The following is a 16,719-nucleotide window of genomic DNA, read 5'->3' as shown; positions in this document are numbered from 1 at the left end:
TTCAAACCCGGAACCGGACCATAAAAAAAAGTTGACATTTTTCACATCCATATGTAAATGGTCCGGTTCCGGGTTTGAAATGGTCCGGTATCAGTTGGTTGTTGAGCCCTAAATTAGACGCATTGTTAGGAATCCTAAACTAGCAACTATGTTGCGTTATTCGTTATGATCTAAGGGCCTTTCTGTTTCGGCTCAATCACATTTAAATCCTCATAACCAGCCTTGGCCACGGAAAACATGGTCGAAAAGTTAGCGACATATATAACTTGTGACGGATTTTCGTCAAAACTACATAGTAACTTGTAGCAAATTACATAATTAAATTACAAAACTTAATTAAACGAATCTTTAGAAAAACCCATCGGCATTGTCATGTCGTTTATATTCTTCCAGAAACACCATCCTATTTCGTCACAAATACGTATCGCACCTAAAGTCGTTATTACTAGGGACTAATGGATTTTAAAAAATGAGAAAAAAAAATAAAGTCACAGTAAGACGCTATATAGTGTATATATGAACCCCGAGGCCCAAACTATTTGTTTGATACTAGACGGGTGCCCGCACGATTTAGCGGGTGTTTGAGCGCGAACTCTATTAATCACGTAGCAATTGTGAGAGTTCATGGTTCGGTTTTAAACATTGAAACTGTTTAAACCAGTCATCGATTTGGTTTCATGGCTGGGTTTTTTTACTTTCGGTCGGTTGGTCAGTTTCAAATTTTCAAATCGTAGCGAACAGTTTGATTCGAGTTTTATATCCAAAACCGACTGTAAACGTTAAATGCGTTTTAATTTTTTATTATATAGTATTAGATATCCTTTGTTATATATAACTGGGTGCCTGGACGATGCAGCGGAGTATGTACGCAAGCATGACATCGAACCCGTCACCATTGTTATTGTTTCAGTAAGTGCGTGACTTCACAACAGTAGGCGCGTAACCTGGCGATAGTATGCTCGTAATGCGGAAGTGGAAGCTTAACCAATGTTAGTAAGCACGTCACACAACGGCTGTATGCGCGCAATCAGGTGTCGGCGCACACGTAACACTACATTTAGCGTGTCTTGGACTCTTGGCCTGCAACCTGTTCTGCCTAACATTGTTCTAACACGAAATTCGTTCTGGCTTGACCCTTTTCGACCCGAATCCGTCTTAACCCCAAACCAAATTAACCTTTTTTGTGTTGATCCATTCCAACCTTAACCTTTTAGACCCAGGACACGAACGGTTCGGCCCAACCCGTTTGTCGGTCCTTAATGGTAATCACGTAACACATTAAGTTTATAAAATGAAAAAAGTATAACAATATCATACTCAAATTAAAGATAATAAAATACTCTTTTTTATAGTATAATGTTTTTAAAAAAATATTAATGTGTGAATAAGTTATAAACGTTTAAACGTCCTGAGGTAGTTGGTTTAAAATAAAGGGTATATATGTAACTATTCTATAAATTAACAAAATGTGATTAAAGTTAAAGGAACAAACTTGTAATTATTTTTCAATAAATTAAAATCAAGGTATATAATTTTTATAAAAGACAAAATTGTCAAAAGACAAACTTGCACCTAAAATGTCTTAATTTTATGCATTATGGTTTGTACTTAAAACAACAAGTTTGATACCATTTAAGCGTCTCTCACTCATGCATTATATATAGTCTATACTAGTTTTTAACCCGGCGCGGGCAGGTTGGTAAATCCGAACGTTGGTAAGACACAAGCATTACCGGTCCTAAGTGTTGAGACGGTAAGTTGACGTGAATTCGGTTAGTTTCTGTTACCTGTGTTATTGTACGGAAACTAAAACAAAAATAAGTTATAAAAATTGAGATGGAACATTGGGATAGCGTTGGTCGGTGAAACTCGAGCGTTGGTAAAACACGAGCGTTGTTGGTCCCTGGCGGTGAGTCTATGCAAATTTGGTTGAGTTTTTCACGTTCGTTATAAAACCGAACTAAAAAAAAGAATTGTCATTCAGTCAGTTTTATTACGGTACTATAACTAAAGCAAAATGCGCCAAGTCTACGCAAATTATGTCAGTTTTTATCACAACCGTTACGGTATATTGGTATTGGAACTAAACAATAAAAAACAAACATAACAAAGATAATTAGAAATATAATTATCTGAGTTTAAAACAAAACAAAAAAAAACTTGGTCTAATGGAATCTTGCCAAATTGACCAATCATAGTCCAGCGTCGCCAAACTTCTCTTTTATATATATTAGTAACTAGGTTGTTTTACATTTTTCGTTTTTTAATATTTTTTGGATTTTAATTTTCTTTATTGTAAGAAAGTTATTAATATACTTAGGGTTTGATGATTAAATGGCTCAACAAATAAATGATATGTTATAACTCGTTTAAAAGCTATCTGGATTTGGTGACATATGACCCGCTTATTTTCTTTTACTATAAAGTTGTTTCTTAATTATAAAATAATATTTTTTATAAAAAAATCGGATATTAATTTTTAGTATATCTCTATTTTATATGATTTTCATATCAAATATTTGGTAAGATTAATTTTCAATTTAATTTATCCCCATATTATGGGTGTTGCTTTACATTATTCGTTTATAATATTTATATATTTTTTGAATTCTAATTTTATTTGTTGTAATAAAGTTAATAATTCCTTAGGGTTTGATGATAAAAGAGTTTCATGAATAAAGAAGATGTTATAACCCGGTTTAAAAGTTATATAGGTTTGGTAAGACTCAAGACCCGCTTATTTTTACTTTTTAGTATAAATTGTTCTTAATTATAAATAATATATTTTTTTAAAAAAAATCATATGTTAATTTTTAGTATATCCCTATTTTATAGGATTTTCACATTAAATATTTGGCGAGATTAAATTTTAATTTAATAAGATGTTATAACCCGTTTAATAGCTATCTGGGTTTGGTGAGACCCATAACCATAAATTCGGGTCAAATGCATGAGAAGTCTCCATTTACAAATAAAACAATCTGGTGGGTTGAAAGAATTTAGGGAGTAACCAAAAACCTTTTAAAGGTTTCATTTATATATATCATAGATAGTAATAGTAATATAGATTATTTTAGTTATTATTATATTTAATTATCAACTTTTTGCATGATGTATTTTATAATGTGGCCGTTCATAATTGAAGGTTTCATTGTTTCAATATGATTGTTTTTATTGTGTGTGTGTATTATATATATATATATATATATATATATATATATATATATAATAAAGCTGTTTAGAGTATTGTTTCGAGATAAATTTTGTATCAATTGATTCGTATCTTTGCGATCAAAAGCACTAAAACGTCACCTTGAAATTTGGAAAAAACTTAACTTCACGGGGGTCTAATGCAAACAAATATTACGAAAGGTGAGACCGGTGGCAACAATTTTCTAAATGTGAGATTATTATCAGCAAATTCAAAATTGTGAGATTAATAAAATCCAATTTTTTTTCTTTCTTTTTATGTATTTTGAACAAACCAACTTCCGTTACGATTCTTATAGTTTTTAATTTTTAATTTGTGTTATAAAACTTATAAACACGGACTCTAAAATCCTACAGGATTATCACCCGTAAGTTTTAACTTTTACCATCAACAGTTATAAACCGATCACTAGTTAGGCCATGCGTAATGGTTCAAGCACTTTAGGAGCATTTACTGCAATGTGGACGCCATTTCAGCGAAGGAATTTTTAGCCAAAAAAAAGGTGTAGTACTTTAAGCCCGCGTCATACACTTTAAATCATTATAAAATAATTAGAAACTTGTACAATCTCTCCGTCCTTGCCTTCTAGCTCTGTCGTCCTGCCTACTCTCTCTGTGGATGGGGACTGTGTGCTTAGATGTATCCGATCATTTCCTAAAGGGACCTCATGCGGGAGAGACGGGTTGCGGGCGCAACACTTGTTGGACGCTCTTAGTGGTGAGGGATCAGTGACTTCCGTGGGTCTGCTCTCAGCCATCACTGAAGTCGTCAACTTATGGCTAGGGGGTCTGTGCCCCAAGGTGCTCGCTGAGTTTATTGCTTCGGCCCCCCTTACCCCTTTATTAAAGCCGGATAATGGAATTCGGCCCATTGCTGTGGGGGCTATCTGGCGTAGGTTGGTTTCTAAAGTGGCTATGAAGATGGTTGGGAAGGAAATGGCTCAGTATTTAGGGGACTTTCAGTTTGGGGTGGGGACCCCTAATGGGGCAGAGGCGGTGCTTCACAGCGCGAACCGGTTTCTTAACTCCTTTCACGCGGACGGCTCTTTAGCTATGCTTACCGTGGACTTCTCCAACGCCTTCAATATGGTCGACCGCACAGCCCTTCTCCGAGAGGTTCATCATCATTGCCCGTCTATCTATCTATGGGTCCAGTTCCTTTATGCCCAGCCGGCTAGGTTGTACGTTGATGATAACTGTATAGGGGCTACTACTGGGGTTCAGCAGGGAGACCCCCTTGGGCCCCTCCTCTTTGCCTTAGCATTACACCCTCTTGTTCTCCGGGTACAAAATGACTGTAACCTCCCATTTCATGCTTGGTACTTGGATGATGGGACTATTATTGGTGGTGCCAACGAAGTCGCTAAAGCCCTAGACATTATCAACTCGGAAGGGCCATCATTGGGGCTGCAACTTAATATTAAGAAAACCGAGGTTTTTTGGCCAACGTGTAACGGGGTGAAAGTCAAAGATGGGCTCTTCCCTAGTGGGATTGGTAGACCAGAGAGAGGGGTAAAGCTCCTTGGAGGGGCTGTTAGTCGAGATCCCTACTTTATTAAGGAGTTGGCGAGGCGGAGAGCATCTCGTGCGGTTGATCTTATGAAACTCTTACCTTGCCTTAGGGATCCCCAGAGCGAACTCCTCCTGCTTAGGTCTTGCATGGGGGTTGCTAAGTTGCTTTTTGGGTTACGAACATGCCACCCCCATATGATGGATGATGCGGTATCCTGTTTTGATAAGGGGCTACGAGAAGCCATCGAAGACATAGTTGTATGTGGAGGCCCGTTCTTTGGTGATCTTCAGTGGCGACTTGCATCTTTACCGATGCGCTTAGGGGGTTTAGGCCTTCTTTCGGCTCATGATGTCGGGGTTTACGCTTTTGTAGCGTCGAGGGCTCAGTCTTGGAAGCTTCAGAATCACATCTTAAGGAATAGCGGAGTTGTCGACCTGGACCCAAACTACGTGCAGGCCCTGGAACGCCTAAATGGCGCTCTCCCAGACTTTGACATTGGCGGTTTCTCTAATATGGACACCGCCCCACCAAAGCCTCAAAAAACTTTGGCGAATGCCCTTTTTGGAAAAATCGCTCAGAGCCTGGGAGAAGTTTTTGGATTGTCCCCCCGACAGAAGGCGGTTTTTGAATGCTTACAAGGTCCTCATGCCCAAGATTTTCTAACCGTTATCCCGATTGATGGCTTGGGCCAAAGCATGTCTGCGGTTGAGTATAGGGCCATTCTTAAGTACCGTTTGATGGTCCCAATGTACCCCGAAGACGAAACATGTCCGATCTGCCGTAAGGCCTGCCTGGATAAATTCGGAGAGCATGCGGTTCATTGCAAGGAGATGCCTGGGTTCAAATACCGACATGATTGGGTGCGGGACGTTCTTTGGGACATCTTAAGGCGAGCTGGGATATCAGCTAAAAAGGAAGCCCCCGTAAACTTCCTTACAGACCCCACGGAAGGGAGATCCACTCTACGACCGGCAGATTTGCTCGTCTTTGGTTGGGCCGGGGGAAAACACGCTTGTGTTGACCTCACAGGGGTATCTCCCTTAGCTGGTTTGAGGGATAATGGGTTTGTAGCTGGGCAAGCAATAAAAAGGGCTGAAACGAAGAAGGTGGAGAAACATGCTAAAGCCTGCGAAGAGAACCAACATGTTTTTGTCCCTCTGGCTTTTGATACATTTGGCTCCTTGGCACCGGAAGCTATCCGTTTTCTAACCAGGGTCCAACAGGTTGTGCATAGCAATGTGTCGACTCCAAAGGGGCAGGGGTATGTCTTTAGCAGGTTAGGGTTTGCAATTCAGAAAGGGGTGACGGCGCAGCTTGTTGCCCGCCTACCTGCTATATTGATGTAATATCTATGTTTCATCAGTAGAAATAAATTCAATTCAATAATAATAATACTTTACTTTAAAAAAAAAAATTATAAATTAAAAAGGAAACCTAAAAATACGTAATAAAAAACTTAAAATAGTTCATTAAAAAATACAAACTTAATAAAACATAAAACATTTCATTAAAATTAAAAAAAAAATAACCAATAAAAATAGAATATTTCAAATATTTCATTTCAAACTAATGTTTAGTTGACAACGTTCGCATTGTTGAACCTTCCAAATTAAATGGAGCGTTTGTAAACAATTTCATTTCGAATGGAATGCCATGAAAGGTTTAAGATGAAACATTTGGTTAAAAGAAAAGGTTCAATCATCTTTTCATTCAATTGTTTTTAAATAAATATTAAACTTAAAAAGTTACATTTGCTATTTTATAGAAGATATCAATGTAATTAATGTTTGAAACGGTTGCTTGTATTTTCCCATAAAGGATTAAAGGATCATAAATTCACAATGACGTTATTTAAAACATGCCACAAAAGATTTAAGCTCACTTAGCATCAATATGTAATGGATGTGTGGGCGTGTTCTACTTTGAAACAAATGAATTAACGCCTCATTATGAATAGTCTAGTGGTTCAGTATGTTATCACTTATTTATAGTTTTCTTACTAATTGATTTACACTAATATTTCATCAATAATTATTCACACAGAAACTTATGCAACGAGTTCCAAATTATAACTCACATGTGTGATGTGTCAAATGTGAGATGCATATTTTAATATGAGCAGTATAGGTGGACAAATAAACCGGTTAATTGAACCAAAACTAAACAGGTTTGAAACCACTTTCTTATAAATTGATTGAAACTGTTGGGTTGAGACCGGTTTGGAGTTTTAAAGCATGAACTAGTTTGTAACCGGTGAGACATAAACTGGTTTAAACTGGTTTGAAACCGGTTTATTACGCCCATGCACTTTTCTACATATTTTCCAAATATAGTTATATATTTCTATAAGTGCCCGTTTGATTTAGAAAATTTGAAATCGAATCTTACTACTATATTAAAGAAAAATAATATTGACACATGGCATGTTTCTAAAGTGTCCTCATAGGTTGACACATAAGCTATTTTCTAAAATTAAACACTATTTAAATCTATTAAATTAATATGCTATTATTTTTAAAATTCCTAAATTAATTTTTCATTAAAATTCCTAAATTAATATGCTACATTTACTATTATTTTTAAAATTTCTAAATTAATTTTTCATTAACTCTCATTTAATTGTGATTTCCATAAATAAAAAAAATGTTTAATGTTTTTTTATTTATTTACTACGTCTTTTAAACTAATTTTTAAATACTTTATTTCAAAATATTAATATTATAAGATCCTTTTGATTTGCCTAAAACAACTAACGTATGTACAAACTATTAAAATTATCTTTTTCGAGCATGTGTATATCTAAATAACCAGAACTTGTCTTCTGTGAAAATTTAGTTAAACTTAGCTTGACTCGTGATTTATTTTACCATTTTAAAACCTTAAAGTTATCATTTCGCACCATTGAATTATGAGAAAACCACATATGTTGTGTACAATGAGATATTTGAAGGTTTATGAACAATTTTTGTATTTAATCTTTTTTCAAATTTGTATACAATGTAATATTTAATTTCTTATATGAGAAATTATTATACATTCCTAAATTATAGCACGTATATAAAAATCTTTTTTATTGATGTTATATTCTCTATTCGGCTCGTGTATTATACGGGATACTAACCTAATTAAATATATGGTAATGTTATTTGATATTGGAAAGTTGAAATTGAGTTAATATTTCTGGAATGTTGAAATTGAATTAATATTTCTTAACGGTCAATAATAAATGCCAAAGAGTGAGATTTTTATTTGCCAATGAATTTCCTTAATTCAACAGAGATGTCACCTTTTAAATTCAAACCGGTTTAAAACTAATTTATGTATAAATTGGTTTAAACTGAACTGAACTGATTCTACAGGTTCAAAATTTTAGGCTTCTTAAACCGGATCAATCCCGAACCGTTCTTCACAATCATAAATCAACCAAGATGCAAACCTGCAACATTTCATAAAATAAAGTTTGTCAACACAAAGGTCGGTGAGCAATTCATAAGTTTGATCATATTAGTATATAATAAAGATAGCCACAAAACTTGCATACGAAACGACAAATAAAATTGGTAATTTGGATAAATAGATATCGCTAAACACATTAGCGACACCTAGCTATAAGGGGATGCCAAATAGTCTAGGATTTTATAGTTATCGTTAATTGCATTACGTTAACGAAACCTTGCTATAAGGGGATGCCAAATAGTCTAGGATTTTATAGTTCCACCAACCAAAAGCGATAAACACATAGGCATATAAGCATAGAACACCAAATCAAGCAATTATTTAGGTAAAGTATACAACTACGTTTGTGGTTTAAGATTCAAATATAAAGCATTTTGTTGAATAAGTATGAAATGTCGCCCCCAAAATAAAAGATGGAAAATGGGGTATGAAGTACTCACATTCAAGTGGTAAACTTGAAAGATGATAATTTGGAGATTTGTCGGAACGACGAGTTTAACGCACAATGCCTAAAAAGAAAAGAAGTCTTAAATTTAGAAAAGTTGTCTTGAAGGTCTTTAAATAAAATAAATGTTGAGAAATGTAAATAATTAAAGTTCAAGGTTTAAAATGTGATTATTTAAGAATTTATAATAATAACCCTTTAAAAATGTAAGTTTGCTCGAAACCGGGTTAAAGTATCTAACCTTAATATTTACTCAACCTATGTTAAGTAATAAGGTGGGTAAAATGCAAGAATGCAAATCCCTTTGGAATAAAGATACTAAAACGGGTTTTTTTTATCGAGTGTTCGGGTTGTCTGTTCGGGTCTTGATAATTGGTCAAACCCAAAGTCAACTTTCCAAAATATTGAATGTTATGAGATAACTCAATAAAATTTAATAAGACTTAACCAAGTATGTAGTTCTATTGTTTTAGAACTAACAACGCACGTTAAGCGAGTGTTCGGTTTTGTCGGTCCAAACTTTGTTATGAGATCAAGTTGGATCCAACATTTCCAAGTACTTAAGAAAATATTTAAAAATCAATTTGTAACTATTTTTAAAGAAATATACAAGTCTTGATGGCTAAAAAAAAACACACTTGTGTGTCTTAAGCGAGCAAGAATCGGTTTGGTTCGGTTTCCATCTCACAACAAGTTCATAGATGGTTTCCACATGTCCAAACATTAAAGAACTTGTATAATAATGTACAAATAAAAAAATACCAAAAGTTAACAATAAAGTCTTTAAACAAAAGTTCGGTTTTCGGTTCGGATCGTGTTTCGGGTTAAGACTGAGGTAAGATTCTACAATCCCATAACCATAGAATTTGTAAAAATGATTTTAGAAACTTAGATCTAACACTAAGTATGTTTAAATAAACAAAACTAGTAACAAAGTTCGGTTTACGGTTTAGAGCTATTTACGGTTAAACCGAAGCATAGACTTTTAAAACCCATAACCATGGAACTTGTAAACATGACCAACAAACTAAAATAAGCAAGATTAATATGTATGAACAAGTTATATAGATGTATATATATCAAGGACACGAAGTCCTCCATGAAGCCTTGTCTTATGACGTCCGAAACCTCACCGACCGGAATCAGAGAAGTAACTACCAAAGGTAAACAAGGGGTGTATATTATATATATGTTGCACAACCATAAACAAGTATTAGTAAGGCTACATAAACTAATTAAGATGAAAGACCAAAATCCTTCAAGAACACTTAAGAAGATAACCTTGAATCTTTGATGTTTGAGAGAGTTTTTTTTTTTTAGTTGTAGCAAGGGAAAATGAAGAGGAAAGGTGGTGTATATATAGGATAATGTTGGTGGTCAAATATGGGTGTGAGACACAAGAGTTTTCATGCAAAATGGATTAAGACAAAAACACAAAACAATAAAAAAATAAATAAATAAATAAAAATACAAATAAAAATAAGATGTTTTCAAGACCCAACAAGTGTGAAACAATATTGTAACATAAATCCATCATTTTGATTATAACATAAGCTTCGGTTTACAAATCGGGTCGGTTTACATAATAAACAAATACAAAAACGAATACAAACAAGACCCGAAATTAACAAATGTCACAAATGGGTATCACCAAACCATAAAGCTTTTAAACCGGATTATAACATATCATTTATTTGTGAAACCATTTTATCATCATACCTTAAGTATATTAATTATTAACTTTTTTACAATAAATAAAATTAAAATTCAAATATACATATATTAATATTAAAAACGAATAATGTAAAACAACCTTCATAATACGGGGGATAAAATCTAGTAATATATAATTCCTCTCTAAAATAACATAAAAAATCTAAGTGGTTGTAAGACATCGTACGTGTAAGTTATTGACTTAAAAATCACATATGTTTCTTAGTCAGGTGGAAAAATTGTTCAGCACATCATTTTATATTAAAGTTTCTTATTAAATGAGCACACTTGTAGTTATTATTAATAAAGTTATTGACTTTTATCCTTCAAACATTTCAAAAATTCAAATAAACTGGCATTTCAAACATGAGTATATTCATATTTCAAGGTGATTAGACATTTAGACCAGTTTATTAGTGGATAATTAACCAGATCACAACTCAAAATCAAATTAAAATACGCTAACCGATTAACAAACTGATTAACTTATTTATAACCCATTTTTCAAATTCAGTTACAGTTATATACGTATAAATTGCCCAATTCACATAACCGAATGAGAATGTGTGATTACAACATGCCTAAGTTATTCAAATGTATCCCATGAACGAATTTGATTATAGTAACAATAGTATAATAGTGTGTTTGATAACCTCTTTAATTTACGTATATGTATCTTAGTCATGATCCTTTGTATACATTCCACTCAGTACATTAAATGCCCTCTTAGAGTGAGCGACTGAGTATTCCAATAAATCGACTTAAAAACTCAATTTATGAACAACTATTGATAAAAATGAAAATCGATGGTTCTTTGATCGCTTGAAGCCTTGAACGGTGGGTAAAGTTCCAAGAATCAAGGGTCTGTTTGGTATAAGATAATGAAATGAATAAGGTAATGTAATAAACGGAGTAATGAAATGGACAAAAGAATGAAATGAATTATCATCATTCATAGTCTTGTTTGATTACCATATAAGAATGAAATTAATAATCACTTTATATCATTTTGTTTAAAAGGTAAACTACACACACATACTATTTTCATCAATTAATAAAGGAGTAACATAACAATGATATAAACATAAATAAAATTATAATTATAATTATAATAGTTATAGTTATATTATAATATAAAAGTAACATCGATAACAAAATAATAATTATAATAATGATAATAGTTATATTGTAATAGAAAAATTAATATTGATAATAAAATAATAAATATAACATTAATTATTATTATTATTACGACTTTTTTTTTATTTCATTCCTTATAAATGAAAAAAAAAACACCTTTTAAAGAATGAAAAAATCTATAAATAAAAAGAATTGCATTCTTTTAGAATGGCCATTTTATTCCAAGCTCCATTCCTTCATACCAAATAATACCCGAGGAGGTGTAATTGTATAGGGTACGTGAAAAGCGGGCTGACTATTAATCTTCATGAGTCCACAGGTTAAGAGTTCCGGCGGGTATGGAACCGAACCGAACCGGACCGTAACCCGTTTAGCCATGATAACCGGAACCATAACCGGAACCCGGACACAGTTTTAATCCGAGTCTGTTAAACAGGTTTGATGGGTCAGGTACACGGGTTTGACGGGTACGACCCGTGAATTGCTCACACCAAGTCATTTAGTCTTTTGTGTAATGTGTTAGCGGTACATACTTTCAGGTAAAGCAAGAAAACTTTTTAAGAGAATGAAGAGCGTCCATAGGTGGATTTGGTATTAAACTTGCACCGATCTTTCTTCTAGAAGTAACGGCCGCTGTATCTTAATCATAAACTAAGCTGGCATCCAATCATGGCATCATTCACATACACACATGGAATCTTCAAGCTTGGTCTTTTGACATGTTCTGTTCCTATCTGGCTAACCGCCAACCAATCGTGTACTCAACCTTGTAGGTCCCGTGTTCATTCTTATCCCGATCCACTCGTAATCAAGACTAAATTACGGGGTTTGATCAAACTAAAATGTTACATCATTCAAACAAATACAACTTTTAACTAGAAAAGAGACATATCTGGAGGTGGTCCGTAAACACTTTGCCATGAAAATGGGATCACCCATTTACCACCTTCATTTCCTGAATCCAAGGAAAACATAGAGATTAAAGAAAACAGTTTTTTTTTTTAATATTCAACGTATGATTGATAAATTTGAACGCTTAAAGGGGTTAGGATCATTAAAAGAAAAAACATTATCCCTTTTTTTTTCATGAAAGGTTTTCCTCTAACTGGTCAAAATTCTAAAATGCACATGGTTGTGACTATTTTTTTAATAATGACTTTTAACTCTTAATTAAGTGGCACTTGACATTTTTGCAAAAAAGAAATTATACGGTATTATTTTGACCAATATAAAAGTTAATTAGTCATTGTTAAAAACTTTCTTTTCTATAGACCGTGAACTTAAGACAAGTTTAGAGACTTTAAAATAACAAGTTTAATGGCCTTTTCTTGTACTATTATAAAGTCGAGGCCTGAGGGACTCTAATATAACCAAAAGTAGGTTCAGCCATTTTCATAAGTGGCCTGCCTGCATGATGCCAAAAGAAACCGAACCCAAACAAAAACTAACGGTTTGAACTTATGTTATAGAAAACGAAAATTTTAGCTCAGTTTCGGTTTTGGAAGTACTTAAAACCAGGAAAACTGAATCAAATTCATAGATTTTCATTTTTAAATTTAATTAGCATATAAAAATTAAATAGTATTACTCACATGTATAATGATCAAGTAGTTTAATTCAACAAAAAGAATTAGACCCAAAAATTTGGGTCAATTTTTCTCCGACCCAAAATTTTCAAGCCCATATGGCAAAACCACAAAAACCGAAGCATAACGGTTTTATAAAAAAACAAACACCGAAACATAACGGTTTTAAAAGAACAGAAAACCAAAAAATCGTTTTTTGGTTCGATTTGAGTCCAAAACCGACCCATGCGCACCCTACCTTTTCGCAAAAAAAAGAAAGAAGTAAGTATATTGGTTTTTAATGTTATTTATCCAACTTTAATCTCACCTTGAAAGGTAGCAGGGGTCAACCCAACAAGATTGCATGCTGCCTCTGCTAAATGAAACGCATCAGGAATGTTGTCTCCTTCAGAGCAATAACATAACAAGCATGTCACCTTCAACCCTTTGGCCTAGACAATTTATTAAAAACACATATTTATCAATTAAATGCCACGTGTTTAGTCAATAATAACAATTAAAAATGTTGTTTTAAGGATTTACCTTGAAACAAGAAAACATTGCTGCAAAAGGTAGACTCGGATAATAATCTTCTTCTCCAAGATCATCATCTTCAAGAGGTGAAGCATCATCTTGGTTAACATTACCTTCAGCTAAAGTATTAAGATATTTCCATAGTTTCTGATTTGGATCATATTCCTTCATTTTCTTCCATCCTAGTTTTTCACATTGATCGTCTGCTCCGTCCACGTGTGTATTAGAAAGGTAATATATCTGCAAACCACTGTAACATTTACCTCGAAAAAGTTAGTAAATGTGATTACATCAGTAAGTTGTTACATGGTAAAAGAGGAACACAAATTATCTGACAAAAAAACCTTGATGTATCAACTGTCTGCCATCTACCAAAGTCTAAGCTAGAGAGGATTACAATGTGTTTCTTTCCGGAAGCAACAGCAAAATCAGCAAGATTTTTAGCAAAATCAATCATCATTCCCTGTTTATAACCAATCAGAATTTAGTTAACTTAAAAGAAAAAAAATCATGTGCAACGCACGTTGTGTAGCTAAAGTCAAATTATTATGTTTATAAACAAATGTTTGTCAGTGCAAATAGTTGTACAATATCCATTACAGACATTAGATTGGTTGGCCCAATGGAAGAATTTACATTGGATATAACTTATTAGTTATTATCATTGTTCATTTACTACACCAAGAACACCAATTGCCAGTTATTAACTAACCAAATACAGGATCCAACTTTGCACCGATTTTCTTATGATCAGGTGTTATTTTCTTCATTTAATCATCAAATTCCCTTTTCAAGTATACGCAATTATATGGGACCCTTCATCTTAATGACAACTATCATTCACAAATGATAGGACACCTATTATCTTCTCAAAATTATTGCTAGAAACAGCTATCGAACTATCATTTTGCCAGTGTGCTAATAGAAAAATGGAATGAAGATTAAGCATGTTTAAAGAACGAAAAGTATACGGTATGCCAATTTTTCAATAGCAGTAACAAATAACAGAAGATGATCTAGGTACACAAAATGATATGCTTGCCTTGACAACTGGTGATCTTTGTTGAATAAAGGCCAATGCACTAGAAGGTGACTCGTAAGCTGCAAATGCACACAACAGGTAATCAAAGACAATTTCAATGACAAAAATGATGCAAATCACATTCCTGAATCCTGCGTATGATATAGATACTTGATACTCCACTAAACCTTTATCATATATGTCGTGATACGTGTCTCTACAACCCCCGTTGCCCATGTTCATCTTTATTTAGTGTCGTTTTCATTTGCTTCTTATTATATATTAACTAAGTCTCGAGATTAGTGGTTAGTGGTCTAGTACATGCATGCCCTGTTAACTTTTCTTTTGGTTACTAACCTTTGAATGTAAACCTATAAAAGGCATTGCAAGTTTATAACTTAAGACGAAAACTGAAGTAAATTACAAGTAGCGTTCTCTGTATTTCTTTAGAGCCTAACCCGCTCAAAGGGTCTATGTATTGGGAGATTAGTCATCTTGAATCGGCTTACTGTCATGTAGCTTCTAATGTTCTATGCTAATGCATTATGCACCATTAATTTCGAATCAGAATCCACTTTCAAATTTGCAAAATGCAATACTATTTCCAGTTGATTTTCTTCACACAGATTTTGATTATATTCATATGAGGAATATACTTATTTTTGCAAACATGTAAGATTTGTGTATAAACACAGGTAATAACAAAATCGGACGCAGAGCAAAAACCGGAACCTTCAAGAGGAAGGGCAAGGTCGCCTTGAGAAGTAGGGGCATAAGCGTCATTTCCTACACACGGAAGAACATTGGGATCATCGAGGTAACCAACTCGCTCAGCTTTCGTGGAAGCTATCAAAAGATCCACAGCCAATTGCCCTACGTTTCCGATCGATAATGCTGGCTACGTCAACCAATTGAACAACAAGCATCATCAATTAAACAATATATAACCTCAGTTACATTAATAACAATAATAATAATTAAACAGAATTTGTTAAACCCTAGGGAAGAAGTTAATGGAACAAACCAGGATTAACGTTGAGCATTCGTGGTGCAGGTGCTTGCCTTCTTCGAAGTTCAATTCCATAAGTAAGTTCGAAGGATTAGTAATCAGTAATCACTTTTGTATGATAGAAATGAGTTCTTGCAGAACAAGTAAACTTATCTTGGGTGATAGACCTATGTATGGTTCGAACCGAATCCGGGTCGAATTTTCGGCCCAGCATTAACAGTAGATTTGGGCTGTAGGATGTAAACAAAAGCCCATAAAAGTCCAGGCCATTCTTGATTCTTGAGTCCGTTGATGTAAATAATTGGACTCACAGATTGGGTCAAAATAAAAAACGGAATAAATTAGAGTCGTACGGTCCTAACTAGCGGTGTACAAAACCGGTTTTTTCCCAAACCGGTTTGGTCAAACGCTGGTCAAAACCGGTTTGACCCAAACCAGAAAACCGGTTTAGAAGCAAGATAGGCCGGCCTGGTCCAGGTAGGTTCGGTTCATTTGAGAACCGGTTTAAAACCGGTTTTCTATAAACCGGTTTAGTTTTAAAACCGGTTTGGTTGTTCAAAAAGGAAACCGGTACCAAAACCGGCGATTTCGGTCAGTTCATGAACCGGTTTGGGTGAAACAAGTTTCCTTATCAAATCGGTTCGGGTTGGTTTGCCATGAACTGGTCCCAATTGGGTTTTTTTTACACCTCTGGTCCTAATCCGAACTATGATGAAACCGATTTTAACGAAAACCGAACCGATCAAACAGTCTTATTGTAATCTGTAGCATCTCAATTTTTGTAGGTTTCACTACTTGTTAGTTGTTAAGATTAAAAAGTGAAAATGATGCTTGATAGACTTGTTTATTTGAATTCAAAGTGTAATGGATATTAGACTTTTACAATGAGAAAAAAATGGCACTATTAGTGATAGTATAGGGATTAGAGATATAAAATGGTTTTCTATATTAATACATATGATGTAACCCTAATCGTTAAACAATCTAACACAAGCACAATATTTACCAGAATTAATTTGGTATAATAGCTAGGTTACAACCACCAGAAACAACTGCCAGCGGGGCAGGTGACACCATTGGTGTTTGTTTGAGACGAGTATGATACAATGTGAT

General features: G+C 34.1%; 1 protein-coding gene across 1 annotated transcript; it reads right to left on the bottom strand.

Annotated features, from left to right (window-relative positions):
- Positions 1–12,272: 12,272 nt before the first annotated feature.
- Positions 12,273–15,750, bottom strand: LOC143621636 (uncharacterized). Its single transcript, XM_077092997.1, has 7 exons — positions 15,622–15,750; positions 15,330–15,495; positions 14,619–14,677; positions 13,921–14,039; positions 13,586–13,826; positions 13,371–13,494; positions 12,273–12,432 (listed from the first exon to the last, which is right to left on the bottom strand). The coding sequence occupies exons 1-7, from the start codon at positions 15,679–15,681 to the stop codon at positions 12,353–12,355; spliced, it is 849 nt and encodes a 282-aa protein (XP_076949112.1). The 5' UTR covers positions 15,682–15,750; the 3' UTR covers positions 12,273–12,352.
- Between the last annotated feature and the right edge of the window lie 969 nt (positions 15,751–16,719).

Source organism: Bidens hawaiensis, unplaced genomic scaffold (genome assembly GCF_021521415.1).
Source record: "Bidens hawaiensis isolate Kalapana, Puna unplaced genomic scaffold, B.hawaiensis_p1.1 tig00002922_1, whole genome shotgun sequence".
NCBI lineage: Eukaryota > Viridiplantae > Streptophyta > Magnoliopsida > Asterales > Asteraceae > Bidens > Bidens hawaiensis.
This window is presented reverse-complemented; position numbering and strand designations above follow the sequence as displayed.